The 23,053-nt window shown below is 47.5% G+C and overlaps 2 protein-coding genes across 6 annotated transcripts in view; one reads left to right on the forward strand and one right to left on the reverse strand.

Moving 5' to 3' along the window:
- g6fl (g6f-like) overlaps positions 1 to 16,164 on the reverse strand; it is a 34,843-nt gene extending 18,679 nt beyond the window's left edge. The window contains exons 1-3 of one of the 4 annotated variants that reach the window (XM_056445107.1): positions 15,988 to 16,164; positions 15,710 to 15,766; positions 8,719 to 8,866 (exon numbers count right to left, since the gene is read on the reverse strand). In XM_056445107.1, the coding sequence (XP_056301082.1) occupies positions 8,719 to 8,866; positions 15,710 to 15,737 (176 nt within the window). In that variant the 5' untranslated portion in view covers positions 15,738 to 15,766; positions 15,988 to 16,164. The remainder of the gene's footprint in view (positions 1 to 8,718; positions 8,867 to 15,709; positions 15,767 to 15,987) is intronic. The other 3 variants (XM_056445106.1, XM_056445110.1, XM_056445109.1) reach the window with 3 other exon arrangements.
- Positions 1 to 23,053, forward strand: part of si:ch73-22o12.1 (nectin-2) — a 75,742-nt gene that overhangs the window by 5,700 nt on the left and 46,989 nt on the right. The window lies entirely within an intron of this gene.

Here is a 23,053-nt window from a genome sequence, read left to right on the forward strand (position 1 = left end):
AAAGAAAACCTGTATGTATATATGTGTAGGAAAGTCTTACCCTGGCATTCGTTTTGTTCACACACTTACTAACGAGCCTTCCTGTTTAAATGACACGTCAATAACCTCCTCCTCCGCCTTATAATCACCTTTACGAGTTTGTTGATTCAGAGATAAAAGTGTGTGTGGATTTACAGCTTAGAGAGACACCAAGCCAGTCTGGCAAATGACTGAGTCCCCATTAATTTTAAGTATCTAAATTGTAGAAAGACTGAAGCTAATATTTGTCATTTCACCAAATGACTGAGACCACTTTTCATTATTACCTGTTGTTGCTTTATCAGGTACGCAATTTTAAAAAATTAATTTCAGCTTAGTGGCGAAATGTAATGGCCTTCTTCGAAATGGAAAATTATCAAAAATGTCACTAGATGCATTGAAAGCTTTTAAATCTAAGAATGAAAACATTTTAGCAGCAGGCAATTTACATTAGAACAACTTTTTTCAATTGATGTTGATCCGCAACATCTTGCAGGGTTTTGGATCTGGATATTTTTCTAAATTGGTTTCAGTGAAATTGCATTGCTCTGCAGACTTTATTTATATGACCAGAAACGCAAAGAATCCATCAGGTTTATTGTTGACTGGATGAGTAGGTCAGAAGAGAGGAGGTCGATGAGCACGAGTCGCTGCATCTTGTTGCATTGTCGGACGCGGCGTTGGACCACACGCACAACGCAGTTCACGCTAACGCACGCAGGCAGCTGGTGATGGGAAAGGGAAGTCACTGGAGGCTGCGCTGGAAGTCTGATGACATTCCAAGAAAAGGGAGGTACCGTCACATCACAGGATGTGTGTGCGTTAGTGTATTATTTCAGGAAGTCTGGGTGTATCGTCTTCATCTGTAACCCCGTTATCTTCCACAGACATCAGATCTGAGGACATCTTTTTTTTATTTTTAAATAGCTCGCCGCTCATTTAACTGACTCTGGAAGGATGTTTTCCCTCCAACTTGTACGTAATGATAGTGGCTTTGCCTGTCATATATCTCCATGTTGGAGCCCCCCCCCCCCTTTTGCCCACAGCGGGCTGTGTTGAGGTCACACTGAGAGCCCCCCCACGGGGACGTTTGCGTTTGGCTCCCAGGGTTGCCAGACGGCTGGAGTCGCTCCAATCTGATCCAAAGGTAAATGAGCAGAAATCCTCGTCTTTCTGAGGAATGCCAAGTGTCGTTAATATGAAAAGAGGCAGCTGAGGGGTTTCCAAAAAGCACAACTGTGCTGGGGTGGAGGACGTTGTTGGCAGAGGGGTTGGGTTAAACTTCGACACGCACTCATGAACCGTGCGCATTGGCTCACTGCGAGAGACCATTCCATAAGGTCGCCGACTCCAGCCACCCACACGGTTAGAGATAATCGAGAGTTTAGTATTTGCAGTGGAAGCATGCCAGCGGCTTATCTTGTATGAAACTGCCATTAGGAATGTGGCGTACTTTATTTTTCAGTCACACACAGATTTCCACGCCATTAGTCAAGATACCTTCTGCCAATTCTGCATTTCCTTACGGCCAACAAACCCCGACTGGGATGCAGGTCAAGCCCATTCCAGCTCCGCCCATGTGGAGGAGGAGCGGCAACTCCAATGGAAGATCCACGGAAAGGCAGCCACACTGTTTACAATACAATGCCCTTAATGAACCAGACGTGGGAGATTGGCGTCTCCGTGACCTCGCTGTAGTAAAATCACAGAGGAGGAGCGGCGAAGGAGGCGCGGGGGGTAGTAAGGGGGGGCATTTTTAAATTCCACACCGCAGCATCTTGGCAGAGGGGATGAAGGAGGATTGCACAAAAACGGGGTGAGGAGTGAACCGGGGAGGCCAAGAATGTTCAGCTCATTTGTAGTTCAGCTGCACCTCCCTCCCCTCTTCTTCTCCTTCTTTCAAAGAACGAGACACATATTTAACAGCCCTCCATTGTGGAGAGAAAAGGACTGCTTGTGCTAACCTTTCTCTTTTTATTACAGTTACCTGACCCGTACCCTCTCATCTTTCCTCCCTTTTCTTCTGCCTTTGTCACATTCTTTTATTTCAGAAATCCTCTGCATAGTGGACTCAGCAGATCTCTGCAACTAAGCACCGAGGCCCCTCTCCTCCTCCTCCTCCTCAATGTGTGTGCGCATATATATGTGTGTACGTGTATATATGTGTGTGTATATATATATATATATACACACACACATAGCATGCGTTCATGTGTGTGTGTGTGTGTGTGCACACACTAGCTCATTAGCAGTCACCTTAATGTGCCTAAATGCAGTTAGCGAGGTGGAAGGTGGTTTGCGTCATTGATCTGGTATTGAATGGTGGATGATGCAGTGCCCTTATGTGATATTGAAAACATTTAGGGCTCGGTCGGCATGACAGTGCCATGAAACATCTCTCTCTCTCCCCTCCTCCTCCGGTAATCCCTCACTGTGTCCTCCCTGCCCCCAGTTTGTGAAATGTCAAACCAGTTTTGCTTCACCTTTTTTTTCCTCCATTTTTCTACCGTCTCTTATTTCCAAACATTTAGCTTTTTTAAAATTTCAAGCAGCAACAATGCCGCAGGTTTGTTCCCCCATCCATCTGCACGCCGTCGCTCCTCGGTTAATATACACACGGAGACGCGCCGCCTCTTCATCACATCTGACTTTGACAAGGTCATGTCAAATTCTCACTTATCAGAGGCGGTGGACAGCCTGGCTACGAGAAGAAAATTGAATTTGTCGTGATGGGGTCTTGTCAGGGCTCCGGGAGCTGGATGTCGAGTCATGCTCCCAAAAACCTCCTGCACACCAAACGCTTTCCATTCACTCCGCTTCCGCCGAGATCCCAGCAGACTTATCTGAGGAACGCGGTCAAATGACACGCTGTAATAATAAAAAAGGAAATGCTGTATTTTCATAGATATAATCTCAGAAATAGGACTTAAGAAAACGAAACAGACCCAGATAATGCGGGTTCACTTCTCCTGAAAGCCAGCCGGCTGTTTTTGTGCTGCAGAAGAAAAGCCGCGCTGTTGTTCCACTCTCCCTTCCCACCGATATCAGTGCTGTTCCTTGCGTCACTTGTTGGTCTAAAAATGTGCCGCCATGCTGATAAACTCGCAGCGCAGTCGTCATTGGTCCCCAGAGGCGTGAACCGGCAGGAGCGTTCAAACCCCCCTGAAGCCAGCGGCACATTAAGGTCAAACGGAGGCAGCAGACTTCCTCAGTGACCAGGCCTGTGTTCTGTGGGCGGGGTGTGTTGGCTTTGTTCGGCTCCTCAGGGAGACCAGGTTCTCCTTGGTTGAAGCCAGTCGTCACATTTGTGTGTTTAACTGCTGGCCTGCTCTCCAGCCGGCCGCTCCCCTCGGTCACTCTCTCACTCTCTCCCTGTCACGTCGGTGCCTTTTTCCTTCCACTCCTCCTTGATTCATTCTTCCTCCACCCTCTCCGTCTTGCTCTGTTTACGTCTCCTAATGCTCCAAACTCCCTTCTCTCTGTAATGTGGGCTGCGTAATTGCTCCATCTGCTCGGTACACTGCCGTCTCTTCCACTATCTCTTTTCCTCCTCCAGTCCTGTTCTTTGCTCTCCTTCCATTCGTTCTTGGTCACCAATCCCTCGTTTCGGCTTCTGTAATTGGAATGTCTGTTGCTTTCCTCTCTCCTCTTCCTCTCTCTTTGCCCCTAATCTCTGCCCCTCTCTTTTCCTCTCCTGCAGCTCTCCTCCTGTCCCTCCGTCCAATTCCCCAGTTGTCTCCTCCACCCATGTCCGCTCCAGAGTTTCTCTTTAAGCCGATCCAAACTGCCGATGCTACTTTCTCTCGTTCTACTTTCCTCTCGTACCTCCCCAACGGCCCCCACCATCCTTGCAGACATTTGTATTGCAGGCATCTGTACCGTCCTCCCTCCCCTAACGAGGTCTTCTGTTTCTTTTTTCTTCCTCATCAATCTCTCTTTCTCAAACACTTTTTCCCGCTCTCTTTCTTTCTCTTCTAACGGCCAAGAACTCCTCCCACTCCAGCCTGCTGGGCATTTTCTGAAGGTTAAGTTGCTGTTACACTTTTACAGTGTTTCACCCCTCCCTCCGATCGTCTCACCCTCCCCCCCCCCCTCCCTCCTCCTTCGCCCAGGGTGCAGAACGACACTCGTCCCCACCACCTCCTTCCACGTGACCGCGGAGCACACACGGCGCCTACACATGCACACACTTCTCTGGGCTGATTTGATGGTTGCATCACTTGATTACGGTACAGAGGATGGGAAACGGGAAGGGACGGAACAAAGTCAAGCAAGTGGGTGATCTCAGCAGACCAGCGGCAAGACGGGGATTGAAGTCCCTTTTCTTTTGGTGCAATCGTGTCAGATGGATACGATGCACATGTTTTTTGATTTCGGCGTATATGCGTCGTGCCGCTATGAATCTACATCTGGTCATCTGACACATCTTTGTTCTTAATCACTTAATGTGAGGAACCTTGTGACGCCGGTTATTTAAAATATTATTTGGACCTTTTATAAGAAATATAGTATATACAAACAATATTATAAATGCACGCCCATACGTGTGGCATCTATCGGTGTCCATAACCGTCTTGGTGGAAATGTCGATGACTTTAAGGAATATGCTATGACCTCTTTAAAAGTTGTTCCTCTATAATGCACCCTAAATTAGAATGTAGTTTAACCATTAAGGATTCAATAATTAAATGGGTAAATATTTTTTTTTATTCAACATAGCATTAATGGGAAACTGAGGGCTGACCTTGACCAAAGAAATTCTTGAATATGAGTTGAATAAGAAAACGATGAGATGATTTATCCACTGATATGTAAAACTGAGTTCCTCCAAAGAATCGCACAACGGTGCCAGTTTATGTCTTGTACCAGCGATGTGCTCACAAGTTACTTCAAGTCATTGAGCATTGAAAAAGTCTATTTGACAACAAAAGTGTTCGGTTGACATAGACACCATTTAGAAAAGCTGTTAATGGTTTAAACTTCTCGAGCAAAAGAAGGTTTCCTAAAGGTGGTTATTTTCTGCTTTTCTCTTTTGAATTTTGGACTTATCAGTTTTTTTTAAAAACTAATTAAAATACAAAATTGATGATGAAATAATATGCAGAAGAATAATTCTGCATTGAACGGCAGCAGCAACCTTGAGTTTGAGTCCAGGCAGTCGGCCGCTGCCAGACAGACTGATGCACTTTAGTGTGACTGGAAACAGAGACACTGTTGTTCTCAGTCCTAACTTAAAGACCCTCCTCTGTCCCCCCCCAGCCCCCATTCTAATTCAGGTGAGCAGAGGGAGACCATTCAAAAGGGTGTCCATTGTCCCCCCCCCCCCCCCCCCCACACCTGTATCAATGGACAGACCTGCCTTTGAGTCGTGGCCCTAGAGGGAGAGGTGCTTTGTAACCAGAGATGATTGGGTAGTTTCTCTTGAAACGAAGACTGATGGAGGGCCTTCTTCTGTTGTGTTGTGTTTTTCAAAGACGTTTTGTGGTGCACACAAGGGCATTTGTGTGCAGAAAGTCCACATATTTGCCAGTTCCTATGTGCGTGTTTACGCTGGGCATGTATCGTACGCTTGCTCGTTATTTTTCCGCTTGCTGTTTTGGCGTTCCGTCTTGGCCTCCTTTAGGAAGAGCCGGGAGGGAGGGAGTGAGTAGGAGACATGGTGTCTTCTCTACTTGTCACCGAGGCCCACTGGGCATCTGCTCGCTCCCTCAGCTCTGCGGGAGCCATCTCCTGAACTCGCCGCCTTTCTAAAAAAGAAGCTTTTAAGAAAAACCCTTTAACCGCTCACTTCTGTCCTTTCCCTCACTTTCCTCTTCTCGCAACAAGCTCCCGGCTGATTCGTGCACCAGTGATTCATGAATCTGTGTGTGTCTAGTGTGCACAAGGTCTGAGCGATGCTAGGGGGGAGGGTTGGTGGGCTGGGGGGTGAAAATAAGGGAAATGGGATGTGCTGTGACGCCAGCCCTGATTAGAGAAGTAGCACTCGCCGTTTAAACACACATTTAAATAGACACCGCCTCGGGAAGGTCTTGTGCGGGTGGGTGGGGGGTTTGGTTCCTCTGCTTGTGTTCTCAGTAGTTCTAGTTTTAAATAGAAGTCCCTGAGGCTTCACCTCCCAACTTTCCCTTGTTCATTTGTTTGTCTCGCTTTCCCCCCCCAACGTCTCACTCTGCATGTTGCTCTTTACTTTTGACACATAATTGCTTTTTGGCCTAGATCATTGATGTCCTCCGTGCTGCCCATCTCTCGCCCTCTCTGCATTCTTCTCCATGACTCCCTCTCTTGTGGTTGCTCATCTGGCTGTCATCTCTGTGCCGGCCAGTTCCCTTCCCCTCTATCAATTTATCTGCCCTCCTCATTCCTTCCAGATGACTGTTTCTCCCTTCATCACCTCAGCCCATTGTGAGTGTACTTCCTTCCTGCCTGCCCCCCCCCCCCCCCCCCCCCCATGCGTCGCGCTTCCTTTTCCTTTCTGAACCTGATTCGGCCTGCTTCTCCAAGGTTTAAGTGTCCTATTTTATCCCCCCCTCCCCTTGCTCTTTGCTCCTCCCTTCCTCTCACTGGTGTTTATTTACATAGAGAGGGATGGAGGTGGGGCTGTCGGGATGGATTGATGGATAGCGAGAGGCCACGGGTGAGGGGATCTGGGTGATTGATGGAAGCCCCTGTCAGTCAGGAAACTACTTGATGAATTGGCTTGTTGGTTATTCTAACAAGCTGTGGAAGACTTGCTGTCTATGAAGAGCCCACTCCACTCTGCTGTCCTTTTATGCCCGTGGATCTCAAATGATTTCCATAACGTGGCCTTAAACTTGGTCCTAACGAGCTAAAAGTAAACCATTGTTGAGAAGGATGCTGACACTTCAGAACACAGACTCTCTGTTGACGGAGACACTCCAGCGCGCCACACGTCTGCCCTTTAAAAAGCTCTGTGAATGACATAATTATGCAGTGTCAACGTGTGACAAGCCGATCTTAGCTGCATTAGAAGAATTAATATGCACAACGTAGGAGGGCCTGTCCATGATCCTCTAATGCTGATAGCCACTCCTCGGCGCTCGTCTTGGGAAGCAATCACACTCTGGGGAAAGTCATCTCTGAAGCCATCAAGGCGGACGTTCAACCGACTTCTTTTTCATCCGGTGGAATGTTTTAAGGCGTCTGTAATCTCCATCTGCATTGCATTAATTCTTCAAGTATAATGAATGCACTTGAGTTTTTACGTTGTCATTTAACGCAGACACTGGGGTTAATTGGCCTTAAGGGAATTAGATAGGCTATGCTATCATAGTAATGTCAGTCTGATTACGTATGTCATGCATAATTCAATAATGGACTGGATTGCTAAGGAAGTCCTCGACCTGTAGATTTTAATGTGACACTTCTATTGGATTCCAGATTTTTTAAATCTAGATTTTTTTTTTACAATACATTATTATTGTTAAATGTATTAACTTCTCATCCAAATGTTATTTTAAAGACTTTTCCATCCTCCAACAGAAAAATGAGGTTGAGAGAAACTTGGATATGAAATGATCAATAAAGTTCACGATGGTGAGAGAACTTTGCAGAGCAGTATGACTGTACCAGTGAAGCCATTTGAGTTTGAGTGCAGCTGCCGGTGCCGTATATCATGACGCGGAGTACAGGTCAGCTCAGGGAGTCGGGAGCAGGAGATGTTGCAGAACGTACTGCTTGAAATATTAAAGCACTTCTCTGGCTCAGATGATGAACTGCCAGAGGAAGTGGGCTAAAGGGTAATGCATATCGTTTTAACCTGGACCCTATTTTCCCATGTTATTGAGTCTAAGTGACTAATGGTGGACGTAAAGTCTGACATTTTAGATTTCATTATGAAAAGGACCGAAAAAGAAATAAAACGTTTTTAGATTTCAGAGCGAGACTTCTCAGAGCAAGACTTGGTGAGACGGAAAGGACAAACGGATCAAGCGAGCGGTAAAGAACATATGAAATGTTCCTGTAAGGTCCTGGCCAAGATGTTTCATAACGAGCTGAGTCGTATTCAAAACAAGCACTTTTAGTGGACATCATTTGGCAATGAGGAATTGACTGATATGAATAAATCGTCGGCCATGTTTATTCAATACTCGACCAAGTTCATAAAACGTAGTCTCCCATGTGTTGGACAGTGCTGTTTGACTCTACTTCTGCTTTTATCATGCATGATTATCTGAACTTGAGCCAATAAACTCTGTTTGAGAATCTTTACAAAGGCAGTGGCAAGAAACGTGTTTTCCTCACTAGTTTTGGCATGGACACATGGGGGAGGCAGGAGGAGCCGCCACGCCCTGCGCTGTGTGTGTGTGTGTGTGGGGCTCAGCTAAAGCTGAAGTGAGGAGTGGAGTTCATGCAAAAATGAATCTGTTTGTTTTGTGTTCTCAGTGATGAGGATGTGATGCTTTTGTGTCAAGTGACCGCACACCGAGTGTCTCGTGGTTTTCGACACGACCTTTAATTTGAAGACATCTTTTTTTGGGCTGTTTTGACATTTTGTATCTCGAATGAGTGAATCCAACGGCTGATACAAAGATAATGAAACGGAGTCGCATTATAATACCAGGAGTACACAATATAATGGGGGCTACAAAGTCGAGCTGTGATTACATATGAAAGGCTACTTGGAGCTCATCCAGACTAATTGGAGGCACGGCCCAGTCGAGCACCAACTCATCAGATCACCTGCCAGATGACAAAGCCCACTTGTGATGGGAGCAGCGACGACGGGAGGAACAGCTGCAGAGATCCTGTGACCGGTGTGCAGTGGGATGAGCAAGGGGGGAGGCGAGTGTCGGCCCTGCTGCTGGAGGTAAATGTATGTTGGCAGTAGCTAAAGGGAGGGAAAGAGTAAGGGCACAATGAGGAGAGAGAAGCCTGTTACTGAACCATCAGAGGCGGTAATGAGACCCAGGTGCAGCCCGTGGAGCCACATCCCTGATCAGAGAGGAGGCTGGGAAGCTGTCAGGAATACTGTCCTGCTGCACGGGGGGAGACTCCATGCAACGTTTCGCTTTGATGGAACATTATTACTCATAAGTATGCGCACCCCGTAGGAGTTCTCCAACAGTCACCCGAAAACAGTCGGCACCCCGGGGACGTGTCGTTACTCTGGGCGCACGGGCTTTATCCAACTCGCCATTCATTTGCATCTATTTTGAGCCCCGAGTTAAAAGTGCGATGCATTAAAAACAACAAGTGCGACAAGCAGCCACATCATGGAACTAATTCTGGGTCTTTGTTTGTAGTTCATCATCGTCTCTGATCATCTCATTGAGACTTGGTTTTCAAACGTATGCGAATGAACGAGGAGCCGGGAAGAGCCCGAGCCTTGCGACACTGCAACTGATTGCAGCACTTGGACCTTAATGAACTTATATTTGGGTTTTTCCTGCTAAAAACGGAACATGTCGGATTAGGAAGAAAAGCTGCTCGAAAATTGGTGAGTAGAAAAGGTGCAATGAGAAAAGATTAAGGAGGACCGAGGGGAGAATGTAAGGTGACGGATTGAGATGGTGAGAGAGAGGAGCAGAAGAGGAAAGGAGGAGGGCACAAGCTGCTCAGGAAAAGGTGTTAAGACCGTGTCAGGGGTATTGACTTGGAATGGTGTGAGGATGTGAGCAGAGCACTCTCTGTGGGGGGGGGGGGCACTGACGACTCGCTCCTATACTTGTTTCCCCCCCCCATCAACCCCCAAATCAGCCAAATGCAGGGGCCAGATGGAAGGGAAGCCAGTGTGTGTGGGCGATGCAGAGCAGGTGCAGTCAGCAAGTGCAAGTGGGGAGCAGGGTTTGTTTGAATGGTAAACATCAGAGGGTCCAAGAGAATGGCCTTTGTATTCAGCCAATACCGAGTGAGTAAATATTATTGGAAGGGCATGCTGCGTTTGGTAGATTGTTCTTCTAAGCAGCGGGGGAGACAACAGAGGAGGGAGAGATGAGAGGGACGGCGAGCGCGAGGAAACCGTGAAGCGCCGGCTATGTTTACTCCACCATGTAGAGACGCAAACACAAACTGAGCTTTGTCCTGCGCCCAGGCAACTTAATGCTAGAGCGAGCGGTGCGACCTCGGAGCGGGAACAAACTGCTTTGCTCTTTCCCCTTCATTTGCTGCCAAACGACGCCGCTGACTCTGCGGCGGGGTCGCCCTCGCTGCCAGCGGCCGCGCTCATGAATGAACAATGGGCACTTCTCAGGGTCCCTGCCTCTCCTCGGGGGGCTCCTCCGCAGGCCCAAGGTGTGCGCCGCACTACAGGACGTGATATTCATGCCGAGGCAGCCTTGTTGGACATGTGTGATCCGTGGGAACATGCCACGCGTAAGAATAAACACGGCAACAACACGTGTGACCTCCACGGCGGCCCCTGTTGTGTTGTGTGTGCTTTTAATATTTCTTTTTGCTATTGTGTTGGGCCAGAACGGCTCCAGTGGAGGAACACACACACACACACACACACACACACACACACCTCCCTCACAGTCCTTTCATCTTTACTCTCACAGGCTTCTCTTGTTCTGTTAGTCTCACTGAAGAGTAAGAAGGAGAGAGGGATGGAGGAAGGATATCAGGGAGGGGGTGAGACGGGCCGGATAAAGGGTGAGAAAGAAAAGGACAATAAGTGATTTGGGTTTCCCGTTTCCTGCAAAATCATCTAGCAGCCCCACCCTACTCCATCACCTCTAGTGTGTGTGTGAGGGGGGGAGTGAGAGAGACTGTGTGGAGAGTGTAACAGGTTGCAAAAGTTCTCTCTGCTTTTGTTCTCAGCCGTTCTCTTTTCATCTTGTTTTGTCACCACCCTCTTTAATTGTATCCTTCTCGTTGCCCCCCCTCTCGCCCGTCCACTCTTCCTCTGTCCATCCCTCGCTCTCCCTGGGGCTTGCCTTAGTGGGTCGGTTCCAGTCTGTCTGTTCGCTGATGACTCCACTTGGAGCAGATGTGATGCTCAGCAGCTGTTGCTCTGCAGTCTCACCCCCCCCCTCCCTTATCTCTCTCGCTCTGCGTCCCCTCTATTGTCTCTTATGTTGTTATTTATCTCACTACATGTGTTTTTGTTCCCCGCTTCAGCGTTACTCAACTGTAAATTGCCGAACTTCATTTTAAATTAGAAGCCCCAGATCAGTTTAGTCTTCGCTGACCGGCCTCACCAATTCATTTTAATCTCCAGCCTCTCCGATGCAGCTGTTAACATTCAAAGCACATTAGGATTTTAGTCATAACAATAAGTCTGGAATCTCTGGGTGTTGGTCTGCCTCATGAATGCCAAACTGTCGCACTCTAATCATGTGAAACAAATGCCGGCCATTGATGGCAGCACTGCGGAGGGCAGAGGGAAGATATTGTTCCAGCATAAATCTGGCTAAATGAGAGAAATGCAGAATGACTGTTGTTATTGTTTATTCACACAATGTTGTTCCAAGCCAGGCCCGAAGCTAGACTGTATAATATCTGTTTAGCTTGATAAGATTTATAGAGACAACATGTGACTTGAAGAATGATGACGTGTGGGTTTTATTCGGTGCCCTGGGCTTCTTCGTTTTATTCGGCTCTTTATTAGCTCCCTCTGTTAATTTACTTCGGGCTCTCTGCAGCCATCTCTGCCAGGATTGGCTGGCTGGTGAACTGAGCATCCTCTGACAGGTGCCCTCTTGTCTGGGATAAGAAGAGGGAGAGGAGTCTGAAAGGGAGGTGGGGGGTTGGTGGTTTGTGTCACTTTGATGACTTCAGCCCGGAGGAATCTGTTTCTGGACGTGTGTGTGTAATTGGCTGCTGCAGTGCTCGCTGCTCGGCCTCTGATCTTGTGGAGATCTGGGATCGGCGTGGCAGAGCCGCCTGCTAATCAGCACCATGGCCCGTGCACAGGCAGCACCCCTGAGCACCGCACCAAAGATCCCGTAATGGGAAACGGGACATGCAGACTAATTAGAGGATGTTGAGATAGAAACGTAGGCGTGTGTCGGGTTGTGACGGCGATGTGTGTTTTGTGCACGTGACTGAAACACTGATAAGCAATATCGAGCTCCACTTTGCCTTTTGTGCTCTCGGGTGATAAGATGTCAACCAGACCAGATCGCTGGTGGCTCTCGGTTGGACTTCAGTCTCTCCTCTGTGCGCTCATGTTGGCATACGGCGCGGCGCCATTGGGAAGTTCAGAAGGGGATTCATCACTCATGCCTGGTTCCCCTTTGAGGACGGCACTAATTAGCCGGCGTCTGTGATTAGTTGGCATGCGTTTGATGTTCTTCGCTCCTCTCTGTCCAATCGGCTGCCTGCACGGCCGGGCCACCGTTTGGCTGCAAGGGGCAACCGACACACAACGACTCCAAAACACACAAAGGTGCACACAGCGGGAGAGATTTCCTCGGAGACGCAGTATAGATAGATAGATAGATAGATATATACTTTATTAATCCCCAAGGGGAAATTTGTCGAGTCAGTAGCAGTAACACACAAGAATATCACACACCAGCAGACAGCCGCACACATAAAGGGTGCTCCAGAACAAAAACACTGCAGCAGAAAGAATCCAGCTGTCAATCAGTGGCGGTGCGTCCATAGGGGGCGCTAGGGCGCCGCCCCTCTTAAAATTTTTAGATGAAAACAGAAAAGAAAAAAAAAATACATCCTGTCAAAAAACATTATATGCCAAATCATTTAAATAGTAAATATACCGTGTTGACGCGCTAAATGTGTGTGGGAGACCGTCAGCCTGTCAAAAACCACTTAAGGTAATGTGAAAAAATATTATATCGCCATTATCACGGAGAGAAGCCCCTCCCCATTTTCGTGGCGCCGGCCCAACGTGTGTGTACGGGAGCGAGCAAACATTTCAGTCGTTTCGGTAAGGACGGCTTCTCATTGCGGATGAAACGTGAATATTGGGGCACAAAAATGTGCGCTCTGGCCAATGACATTGTTTTATTATTTCACGTGACTGGACTATTCGGCAGATCAGAGACGTATCGTTCCCTCAGCCCAGAGAGCTCCACGGAGCTACGGAGCAGGTTGCTAACGGAGCTGTTAGCTGGAGCTCAGTGAGTAATGCGCTGTTTAGTTCCCCCTGTCTGTTGTTCCAAAGTCCTGGGACTGAAACTCTCTGGACTACAACGGGGGGAGGGATCTAAAGAGCTGCAGACAAGTGTAAGAAGCACAAATCTTGCCGCAGTTATCTAGCTAAGAGCATGGAGCTAACCCTGTTTGCAGAGCAGAGCAGCAGAAGGAGACCGAACTGGCATCGAAACACAACGAAGAAGTTCTGAAAAACAGACACATTCCCTCCAGAATAATGAAACAGGCTGGTTACAGACATGATTGACTTTAACCAGAGTTATTGAGAAGTTTGACCACTTTAAAGAGAGGAGGCTACTTGTCTTTACAGTAGTGGGTCTGCTCTGTCACTCAATGTAACATGTGATCTCTTTCTCACTCTATTCTGCTCTGAACCTCTTTCATGTGAGGGTGAAACTTTTATTTTGCAAACCTCTGAAACCCAACCCAATGTTTCTTAAAGCTGCTCTGAACCTCTCATGCCCAAAGTTACAGTGTGTTGATAGTTGTTATTGGACAGTGTTGAGCACGGTGTGTTCTTGAAATAAAGCTTTGTTTTTTACAATATTCTACTCAAAACCTCTTTTCTTCTCATTGTTGAGTGCTATTGTCGTGTATTTTGCATCTTACTCTTAAAGATACAGCTAGTTTATAGATCTGAGAGAAGAAGGCCCCACGAGAATTTGGAGGGAAGAGTTCCTTTGTCTCACGTTGGCGCCACAGTCCACAGCAGGGGACTGCCCTATATATCCATATTTGGTGGCCAACGCGCCAGAGATCATCTTTGGAGGAAGGGGGGCTATAGGGATTCTATAGGGAACCTATAGAATCGAACATAAGACCTCCCCCTTTCTCTTATCTATATAAGCTGTAAACACACATAGCTCCGTTGAATTCCTTATACACGGACCCGTGGATTCCCAGCCGTTCGAACGAAGCGTCTGTTTTTACTTTGTACTCTAAAGAATAAACTTTGTATTCTTGGAGTGCTGGGTCTCTCGCAACTTCTTTTTCTACAAGTCCTCATTCAAACGGCGCCGACGGAACCAAGAAGAAAGATACAACACTATTTAAACCGCATTGCCCAACTGCGCACCCCCCCCCAAAAAAATGTCACCAGCCGCCACTGCTGTCAATACTCCACCATTGCGTACCAGGAACTCATTACTTTCACTTTGAGAGTTTCAGTTCGTCAATGAAATTTCCCTCGAATAGCGCCGCTGCTTGTCGAGCAACACGGGGCGTGGGCGGCGAGCTCAGAAGTGGATTTACTAAACTTAACCCAGAGTGATTACAGTTGAAGATGGGCGAATTATGAATGTAATTAAATTTGTACAAATCCGCTGTTGCTCCCCTTTTGCATTGGGTCTCGATGGCAAAGCCCAGTCGGGGATTTCCATGCTGCGTTTCATACGACACAAATAGGAGGGATTCTTCGGTGCGTGACAGCTTTGTCTAATTACACAGACGCCGTGATATCGAAGGCCCCTCTGCCCTTGAAGCTGGCCACTGGAGCATGGCTGGGCCAGTTCTTGTCTCTTCATCCCCCCATCCATCTCTCCCTCTCTTCAATCCTCTACCTGTCACTCTGGCTTAACCCGATGTAGTGACGACTTGACGGGGGAAGGCTCCGGCAACGTGTGTGTTTTCTCGTGTGCGTTTGTTGTTGCGCTGCTCCTGACGACCTGGCTTCAATCACAGTCGGATCAATTGTAGCTTCTTTGTGACGCCATTCCAGGCCAAAACCAGGGTGCAGACTGTTATTAAGGGGGAATTCGATCCACTGCCGTTTGCCTCTCAGACAGTTAAAGGTGTTCAGGACAACGGGCAGTTTATTCTCAATAAACCTCGAAACTGAATTTAGTTCCTGTATCTTTTAAAAACAAAGATCTTTTAATATGTGTTTTAAATTGTATAAAAAAAGAACAAAATATATATGAAATAGGATACAATTCTTGTTTATTGTAAAGCGTTTATTAATTGTTTAATGTAAGTATGTTTTAGTTGTCATGCACAGGTGCATTTTTTATAGGATAATTTAATCAAGTACATTGTTTTAAGTTTTCTTCTCCTTTTTTTTACTGAGTTTACTGAACAGAAAAGAGGAACTCTCCGGTTGTGCGCCCCTCCCTTTTTTGACATGTCTCCTTGAGCTGTCCGTCTGTCTGTTCCTCACTCTCCCATCCATCCGCCAGCAGCAAAACAATGCACCATGTTCCAGAGGCAAGTTGTCATAGCGACCGTCCTTCAGAGACGACTCAAAGTTGACCGTCACGTTTAGATGGCGGGAGGGTCAGAGAACGGCCTCTACGTCTCCGCTCCGTTGTGAAGAACCTGCAGTCCAACCGCCTCTCTCTCCCTGTGGCCTCCCCTCCCTCCTCCGTATCACCTTTCCCCTCCTCCTTTACAGGAGAACTGGTGGGAGGTATGTGTTGAAGTGAAAAGCTTCATCTTACCAACCTCCTATTGAGACCTGAAGACAATAGGCCGTTCACCTCCGCCCTCGGCTCGCTGCGGGAAGGAAACTGATGCTGTTGCAACACACGAGTCGTGGATTCTTTCTGCTCTTAATTGCATCAGTGATCTGTTGTCCCCCACGCCTCTCTCTTTGTTCTGGTTTCTCACATCCTACCTGCCTGGTGTTTGCTAATTGCCGCCATCTTCCCACCTCAGTGTTGCCGAGCTCTTTCTGAAAGGGAAAAGAAACGTGTAATTTAAAATCATGTTCTGGTATTTTTCAAAATGCAGCTGGACTGATGAGCTCTGAACATAGCTGACATTTAAGATCGACGCTGCATTGTGCTAGTAATACGAGTCATAATAAAGCACAACATTTGCTCCTAATACTTTTGCAGGAGTATAAAGACACATTATTTTGTGGTGGGTGTCATGTTTTGGAACATCCCTCACCTGTCCTCTCGGATCTTTCCCTGCGGGCCTCTTTTCCGTGCTCCTATTCAGGAGTGTCGGTAATTAAATACAGCTGGCTATTGTAACGGACACATTCATCAAGTTATCAGAATATTAGTACGCGCCTGTTTGTTTGCTTGTCTTCCATATGGCCGCCATTGCTTTGCTAAGGCACTGTGGGACGCTCCTGACAGATGTCTGTTCTCATGGCCGTCTCCCTCATGCCACTGTGCTGCATGTTAATCCTGTTAATGTGCAGTGTGAATTGGATTGGTCGCTCATCCCCTCAGCTATGAATGAGCTGTGCGTTGACAGCGTCGTTGACCATTGGGTTAGTCAGTACAGTGACGGCCCTCACGCTGTGGGAAGAGCAGCGGGGAAATGAAGCCCCGCCCCCAAGGTGAAGTAAAGGTGAACATTCGTGACGAACGACCTGGAAACACAGCTGTGTTTGTGTCCGAAGGCGGGGTTGTCATGGAGTTCCTTTCACTTTAACGGGCGGCTCGGTTTTTAATTCGGGGGAAAGGATCACACCCAGCCTGAAATATCCTCTGACACCTCGGTAGACTCTCCCGGCCAAGTGTTGTTATGGAAGTAAAAATAGGACGCATAATCACATTATGTTAACAACTGACATACCGAGGGACGGCTGTACGCACGCACAGGAGATGATTGGTGAAAAGTTAAAGACGCGCGCCGTGGACATTGGTAGAATAATTTGACACCTGTCTCAGATGTGCACTTGTGACCGAGGCCGATCCTCTAATTCATAGCGTTTTTCGAAGTGAGATGCTCACTCTAGATGCACGAGCGCACACACTCGCGCTTCCAAAGTCATTCAGAGAGTGGGGTCTGAAGGACGTTGTGGCGAGTTTTCAGCCATACCTGATGGAGTAAGGCATCGGTGAGCAGAATTTGAAATGGAACGAGATGTTTCCCACACACTGACCCAAGACCTGTCTGAAAATTGTTTTCCCCAAAGCCTCACATTTACATTTTATGCTTCCGCACGGACTGCAGATCTGTCCCTGCGGTCACCCGGCAGTAAAGCCCCAAAATGACATGCCTGGTACAATTACCACGAGCAGTGACGGCACACAGGGCTAGAATGAGCAAGTCGGACACAAAAGGAACAGAGTAAAAAAAAAAAAAGAAGAAAAGAGCGAGCCGGAGGGATGAAAAGGATTTATTCCAAAATGAAATATAGGACCGGGCTGTAGCACAGGAGGGGAGGAGAGGGGGAGGGACAGTCGGAGGGAAGTGAGCGATTCCGAGAGAGAAGGCCAGAGCGGTGGAGGTCGAATGATGTGCAGACGAAGCGGAGCCAGGAGCCGCCGCAGGGGAGCCGGCTGCTGTCAGCCGTCCAGCCACAAAGTTATTCAGTCACTACTTCAGTGGGTTGGAGCAATGGCGGCAGCACGGCCGTCTAGAAGCAGCAGCTATTTGTTTGGCTCAGGAGAGCCGCGTCCTTTATGTCCTCAGTTCCTGCCCGTAACAAGACTTTACTGAGCCTAAGCGGGCCCAGCGGCGCCGTCATGAGGCCGCGCCCACACCTTATGGCCGTGCTCATTTGTTTTCTTCTGTTTGGTGCTTTTCACACGCCTCCTAATGACATCGTTGCTGCATTCCTTCATGGCCCTCCGTCATTCTTCGTCACAGCCCTTTCTGTTTAACCATCTCCCTCCTTTCCTCTCTCCCGGGTCAGGTACAGTGTAGATGTTGGTGTTTATCAATAATGAAGAGATGAGGAGGGCATACTGCTCTCGTTCTCACCAGGGGATGAATTATTCAACCAGTGGAGAAGAGTGCCTCTCCACCGCGTGTGTGTTTCTGTGCCGGTCTGAATGTGGTTATACTTTACCTCCCAGTTGTACGTGTGGAAATGTGTTTTGTTTCAAGACGACCACAAAGACCCACACACACACACTTTTTTTTGGTACTCTTTGCATGGATTTTCCTTAGCTCGGCAGATGGTAAATGATTAAGTGTGTGTGTGTGTGTGTGTGTGTTGGTTGTATGGTTCATCTGTTGAGAGCTGTGCTGCGGTTCGGAAAACAAAAACAAACGATGTAAAGTTTACGAATGCCTCCTGCTTCCCCCCCAATTTCATTCAAACAAACATGATTCTTGTCTCTGACCTGTTGGACCGTCAGAGCATGCTCGTTCTGAAATATTCTGTTTGTGTTGTGTCCATAACTTGTCGTGTAAGATAAAGGAGACGTATGCTCGGGCTGTTGTGGATGTGTCTGCATCTCCGAGCCCCTGCAGTGAAATGACTTGGAGGCCTCGATGTGAATTCCTTTCAGTTTCCTCTTCCTCTCCAACTCATCCTTGCTGTATGGAAGTCTAGGCTCGCGGCGAGACAACGGTCCTCGTCCAGCTTTGGAGACGAGAGGGTTTGAAGCTGAAGTATTTACAGTTTTAAGAGCGCAAAACTGTCTGTTGACGGGTTTCTAAACTTCCCTGGCGGGTCTCTTGTCATTAAAACACTTAATTGTATTGGCAAAAGCTTTTGGAAATGATATTCGCTGAAGTCCTCCGGCTTGTTTGTTCTAAACAGGCAGCTCCATAGGAATATGCGTAAGCATATCGATGCATGTGGATATATGGACACGCAAACTCGCCAAACCCTCAAGTCCTCTGCAGAGTTCTCCTCCAGCTGTTCATTTGTTGTTGGCACTTTGAAGCCTCTTCACAGCTCCCCGTGTCCCTCCCTCCAAACCCCCATTCCTCCTTTGCTCCCCTTCTGTTACCCTTCATGCGTTTCTGCCTCCCTTCCTCATTTCGCCCACTGACTTCCCTTCTTTTCCACTCTGTGTTCATTCAGTTATCACATGTCATCATGTCACTGTGAACAAGTGAAATGCAGCTCTCCCTTCTTCGTGCACCTTCTTTACTCCTCTGCTCCTGTTGCGTCACAGGCTCTGTCTTTTTAATGTCACCTGCTGACTGCATGCAACCTTGCTGTAACACCAAGCTCTTTTTAAAAGTGTGTTTCTTTGTTGAGTTTCAAAGCTGATTGAACACCTGTTTAATTTTTAGTGCAAATATCCCACGATCGCCTGTGTCTATTAAAAGTTTGCTCCTCTTCGAACCAAAGTGCTTCGTCTCGATTGCTCCCACACAATCTTACAGCATGACGGGATTATAATAATAGGATGTCATTGGAGGAGTCCATAATGGGCAGTGGCTACTTCTAAATGTAGCTTTCTCGTGTGATATTGATTGGCCCCTTGTCGAGATCCTCGTGGAAAGGTCCATGAGAAGCCGAGACGCATCTCGAGTCTTCGTTTCCTTGTTTTATTCTTGGCTTGTCAAACTGCCTTGCCTGTCAAAGCGAAGCTGCATTCCCACTCTGCTCCCTGCATACCAACGTATCTACATGTGTGTGTGTGTGCGCATACACGGTGCGCGCACGTTCATTGTAGGTTTGTGTGGGCGTATGTGCGGCCATATTTGCGTGTGTGTGAAGGTCAGAGAAAGCAGCGCTGCAGCGGTGTCGGGTAGCAGCAGCAGCAGCAGCAGGTTCCGGTTGGTGCTGTTCCAGACTTCAGCCGATGTCTTCTTGTACATACCAGCAGCAGTTTACTTTGGACCTGACACACACGGTCACAATTGTGACGCGAAGGACACGGCATCTCACAGAAATGACAGTTATACAGCAGCTTCACAGGGAGGCCATTTTAACTACAATGTCGGATTACACGTGTCACACCTTTTGAACGTCTCTGAGTATAATTTTTTTAAAGCTGCCCTAAGGCGCTAAGAGGTCAAAAGATGTACAGTCGGCCCCCAGATTACAGGTCACGACCGCTGCAATGTGACGGTATCTGGAGTGACAGACGGGTATTATTGAAGATTTAGTGAGGAAGAACCGTCTTGAGCTGTTTCTTTACTTAAGGGATATACAGGTTAGTTAAACATGTTTACATGTACATCTGTGTACCAGCACAATGGACTCTACATGAAACGGTTATTATAACAGTACATTCCTGATTGCAGTTGTAATTGTGGAGTGTAAAGAACGCAGGTATTGTTGCCTCGTCATTATTCTGCTGCACTGTTCAGAAATCTACAAAGGAGGAGAAGTAAACACCCGTAAAGCTGAAAGTCAGCACTTTAATCTCAGTGATTGCTTCCTTTTGAGTCCCTTTGCTGGAGTACGCAGGCAAAACAGCAAGATGTGTCGCTGTCCCAATACTTACAAGCTGCTTTGTACAAAACAACCCCGGTAATAATCGGAATTGAATCGGCTTCTCTGTGCCAGTGCCTCAAAAATAACAAAAAACTAAATTGCACAACGTGAGCGTCACAAAGCTGGAATTTGGCAGCACTTTCAGTTAGAAACCCGTCGTTTCCAAGACTGGCACACAAACACAAACACAAACACACTGCCGCACGGGGAATGAAACCTGGAGCATGACAGCGGAGGTAGGAACACTTTTGATGGATCATTCTTTTACCATTTCCCAACACCCGCGTGTGGGTTGAGTGGAAGTTCAAGGAGGCCTTTAACCTCTCAGTGTCGTAAGTTACACGCAGTGGTGCATATGTAATGGCATGGAGGCTCATCAGGAATGTATCCTTATGAGGAAAAGACGAGAACTCCATCTGCACAACTGAGCAGTTTCAAAGGATGTCCTAAATAAGTTGTGTAAAAACTGGCCTTTTTTTAATGGTGTATTTGATTATATTAAGCTTCAGGCTCAAAGATAATTTATACCAGTGTACCCAAAGAGAATTGAACAGTGGTGGCTGGTGATTTTTTTGGGGGGGGGCGGCGCAGTTGGGCGACGCGGTTTAAATAGCACTCAACAATGAAAAGAGGTTTTGAGTAGAATATTGTAAAAAACAAAGCTTTATTTCAAGAACACAGCGTGCTCAACACGGTCCAATAACAACTATCAACACACTGTGACTTTGGGCATGAGAGGTTCAGAGCAGCTTTAAGAAACATTGGGTTGGGTTTCAGAGGTTTGCAAAATAAAAGTTTCACCCTCACATGAAAGAGGTTCAGAATAGTCAGAAAGAGATCACATGTTACATTGGGTGACAGAGCAGACCCACGACTGTAAAGAAAAGTAGCCTCCTCTCTTTAAAGTGGTCAAACTTCTCCATAACTCTCTGGTTGAAGTCAATCATGTCTGTAACCAGCCTGTTTCATTATTCTGGAGGGAATGTGTCTGTTTTTCAGAACTTCTTCATTGTGTTTTCGATGCCAGTTCGGTCTCCTTCTGCTGCTCTGCTCTGCTAACAGGGTTAGCTTCATGCTGTTAGCGAGTTAGCTTCATGCTGTTAGCGAGTTAGCTTCATGCTGTTAGCTAGATAACTGCGGCAAGATTCATGCTTTACACTTGTCTGAAGCTCTTTAGATCCCTCACCCCGTTGTAGTCCAGAGAGTTTCAGTCCCAGGACTTTGGAAAAACAGACAGGGGAAACTAAAGAGCGCATTACTCCAGGGCTCTCAAGTTTTGAAGACAGGCAAGCGTGAGATTTCCATCAGCACCCGATGCTCACCTGTGCGCGCATCGCAGCTGAGCGTTGCGCGCGCTGGCATTCGAGCCTAGAAGAATTGTTGACGGGGGGGGGGTGCTAGTGACTTTTTCTTTGCTCCGTCCCGATGCGCGCAGACCGGCGTCGGAGCTCTGCAGACCAATCGATCACGATCGGCGTATTGAGCACCCCTGCATTCAAACATTAAATAGCCGAGTTTTTTTCAGCGTGAGGAATACGATGTGTGGCGGGAGTGCGTGAGTTAAGACCGAAATGCGTGAGTCTCACGCTCAATGCGTGAGACTTGAGAGCCCTGTTACTCACTTAGCCTCCAGCTAACCAGCTCCGGTTAGCAACCTGCTCCGTGGAGCTCTCTGGGCTGAGGGAACGATACGTCTCTGATTGGCCGAATAGTCCAGTCACGTGAAATAAGAAACAATGTCATTGGCCAGGGCGCACATTTTTGCGCCCCAAGATTCACGTTTCATCCGCCAATGAGAAGCCGTCCCTGCTGAAACGACTGAAATGTTTGCTCGCTGCCGCACACACACGTTGGGCCGGCGCCCCGAAAATGGGGCGGGGCTTCTCTCCGTGATGAGTGGCGATATATTATTTATGTCACATTTAACTTAAGTGGTTGTTGACAGGCTTACGGTCTCCCACACACATTTAGCGCGTCAACACGGTATATTTGCTCTTTAAATGATTTGGTATATAATGTTTTTTGACAGGATATATTATACATATTTTTTCATTTTTTTTTCATCAACATTTTAAGAGGGGCGGCGCCCTCTATGGACGCACCGCCACTGGAATTGAAGCTGTATCTACAAGTGGTCTTTTCTTTGGGGTTCATCGGCATTCATTAAGTCACCAGACGTATTTTGTATTCTGAGGTCGGACCATAATGTAGCTTCCAATATCACAACATCACAAGCGGCACCCTCGGGTCCATAGCTCAGCTTGTCAGTCATTTGAGGAATAAAAGAGGGAGAGAGCGAGGGTGAGCAGGCCGAGACCGATTCTATCAGGACAACACGTACTGCCTGCATGAAAGCTATTGTTCTTCAGACGGCGAGCACAACAATAACAAGATAATAATGGAAAAGGAGAAATCCACACAGACCTGGGAGAATAATGAAAGCCCCGAATGCTTATTGAGACAGCAATGCACTCGACGCCGAAGGAAACGCACCCACATCCCCTTTGTCTGTCTCGTGCTCTTTCTGACACGCACAGACGCACAATGTGCTGGGAAGCAATCTCCAAGAACACGGAGGATGGGGGCGCTTCGTCCTCGCCCAGCTGACGGGGCCACCAGCTTGATGAAATGGGGGAGAGTCAGTGAGCTCTGAAGGCCATTAGATGTCTGAGGTGATGGCCTGCACTCCCCGTCCCCCTGACGCCGTGCTTCTCTCCACTAGAGCGGGGATCAGGCCGAGGACATGGACGCACACGGGCGATGAGCGCATGTCCGTTTCATAAACCACGGCTGGCTCCAAATTAGGATTATGAGTATTTTTTTCTTCTATTTTTCATTCACTGTTTCACCGGCTCATTCAGTCTGTCGCAG

Source organism: Pseudoliparis swirei, chromosome 22, assembly GCF_029220125.1.
Source record: "Pseudoliparis swirei isolate HS2019 ecotype Mariana Trench chromosome 22, NWPU_hadal_v1, whole genome shotgun sequence".
NCBI lineage: Eukaryota > Metazoa > Chordata > Actinopteri > Perciformes > Liparidae > Pseudoliparis > Pseudoliparis swirei.